Genomic DNA, 1,641 nt, shown 5'->3' on the forward strand with positions numbered 1-1,641 from the left:
CACACTGGACCTTTAAGTACAGTCCTTAAATAAATGTACTCTAATTATGTTAGAGACAGAGAGAGAGGAGAGATGTGAGTCCAAAACTGAAAAAAGCCACAAAGTCAAAACACTGTCCATAGTTCAAATGGTGGTATAAAACATTCTGCAACGAGTGCTGCAGCCGCTACAGTCTACAGTCCAGCTGGGAGCTGACCTGCTGACATCAGGCGCCAAAGTTGACACTGAGGGTGTGTCTCCACCACAGCCTTTATCTAAAAATGGGGGGTGGGGTGGGGGGGTGACTAAGCATTCCGTCACTCGATATCATACTGAATCAGATGAAGTTAACAAGTGCCCCATGAAGTCACACCATGTGTTTGTGTGCGCACGGACAGTAGCTGTGGCAGAATGAGACACAGTATCGACCAGAATGTGACAAAAAACGATCAAAGTGGTGAAGGATAGTGGAGTGGGGGATTGTGGCACAGACACACCTGCTCTGGATTGTATTTGGAAAGGACGCCTTCTCCGTGAAACTCCTCCAACACATCCTTCAGCTTCTTTGTGGAGTCTGAGGAGGAAAAGGAGAAAAACAGAACTTTGTTATTACATGTACTGTAATGTGTTTGCTTTAATACAATGCTGAAAACCTTGCAACCACACAGGAGAGCAAAAAGGGCCCCATCATGAGTACATTTCCTCAAGCAGTTTTTATAATCATATCTCTGAGTGGAAATGTTCCTGTGGATAAAATGCCTTCTCAAAAACGGAATAAACATACTGCATCTCATTAACGGTTGCCCTGTTAAATACTAATCTGTACTAGTACGGGAAAGTGCTGCATCAGTTGAGCTGAGCCTGTGAGTCACCCTGTTAGTGAAAAGTAAAAAGGGGACATGTTGTCTTTCTCACTTTTAGATGCTAATCCCATATCCACGCACACACACGTCAAAGAGCCCCTGTCCAGAACACTAACCGTAATGACCTCCTCCCACGATCGTCTGTCAGACAATTACAGGGGACAAATGTACACGTGTGCATGAACAGATCGCTTCACTACCACCATCAGCGCACACACTTTATGCATGCACATGCTCCAGACCTGATTTCACCAATCATGTCAGCTCTCATAATCAACTATGGATGACACTTCATTATTTTTAGTGCTCTGCAGCTTTGCAGACTGTAAAGCTTTCCTATTTCCGTCCTGCATTGGCTGTCCACAAAGAAGGCGAACAAAGAGGGAGAGAGGATTGTACGATCTCAGGTAAGATAAGATGAGAAACGCTTGATTAGAGAACAAAAATGGACAGTCTACTGCATTAGCTGCATGCACAATTTGGTAGTGATCCACAAGGACATCACCGTCAGACGCACTTAAGTCACCAGCATTAGAAAAAATATTTCTTTACAGTAAACAAATAGTGAATTAATCAATTAAAGCTGCACTAGGTAATTTTTATAAAAATATTTTTAATCATATTTGCTGAAACTTCCACTATATCCTGACAGTTGTACATCAGACAGATAATCTGTGAAAAAAATCTGGTTCCTCCTAGTGCTCCTAATGTTATTTGCAAGAATCCACCAGGCCTGAACGAAAACAACCAATCAGAGCCAAGAAAGATAGAAAGATACTTTGGGTTGGTGGCTTGAAGA

The 1,641-nt window shown here is 42.6% G+C and overlaps 1 protein-coding gene across 1 annotated transcript in view; it reads right to left on the reverse strand.

Annotated features, from left to right (window-relative positions):
• LOC118339579 (diacylglycerol kinase beta) overlaps nt 1-1,641 on the reverse strand; it is a gene marked incomplete in the record, with an annotated part of 127,149 nt that overhangs the window by 99,749 nt on the left and 25,759 nt on the right. Inside the window, 1 exon segment of the mRNA XM_035677291.1 lies at nt 477-553. Within this exon segment, the coding sequence (XP_035533184.1) occupies nt 477-553 (77 nt within the window).

This window comes from Morone saxatilis, unplaced genomic scaffold, assembly GCF_004916995.1.
Source record: "Morone saxatilis isolate NCDOM2014 unplaced genomic scaffold, NCSU_SB_2.0 Contig5, whole genome shotgun sequence".
Classification (NCBI taxonomy): Eukaryota; Metazoa; Chordata; class Actinopteri; family Moronidae; genus Morone; species Morone saxatilis.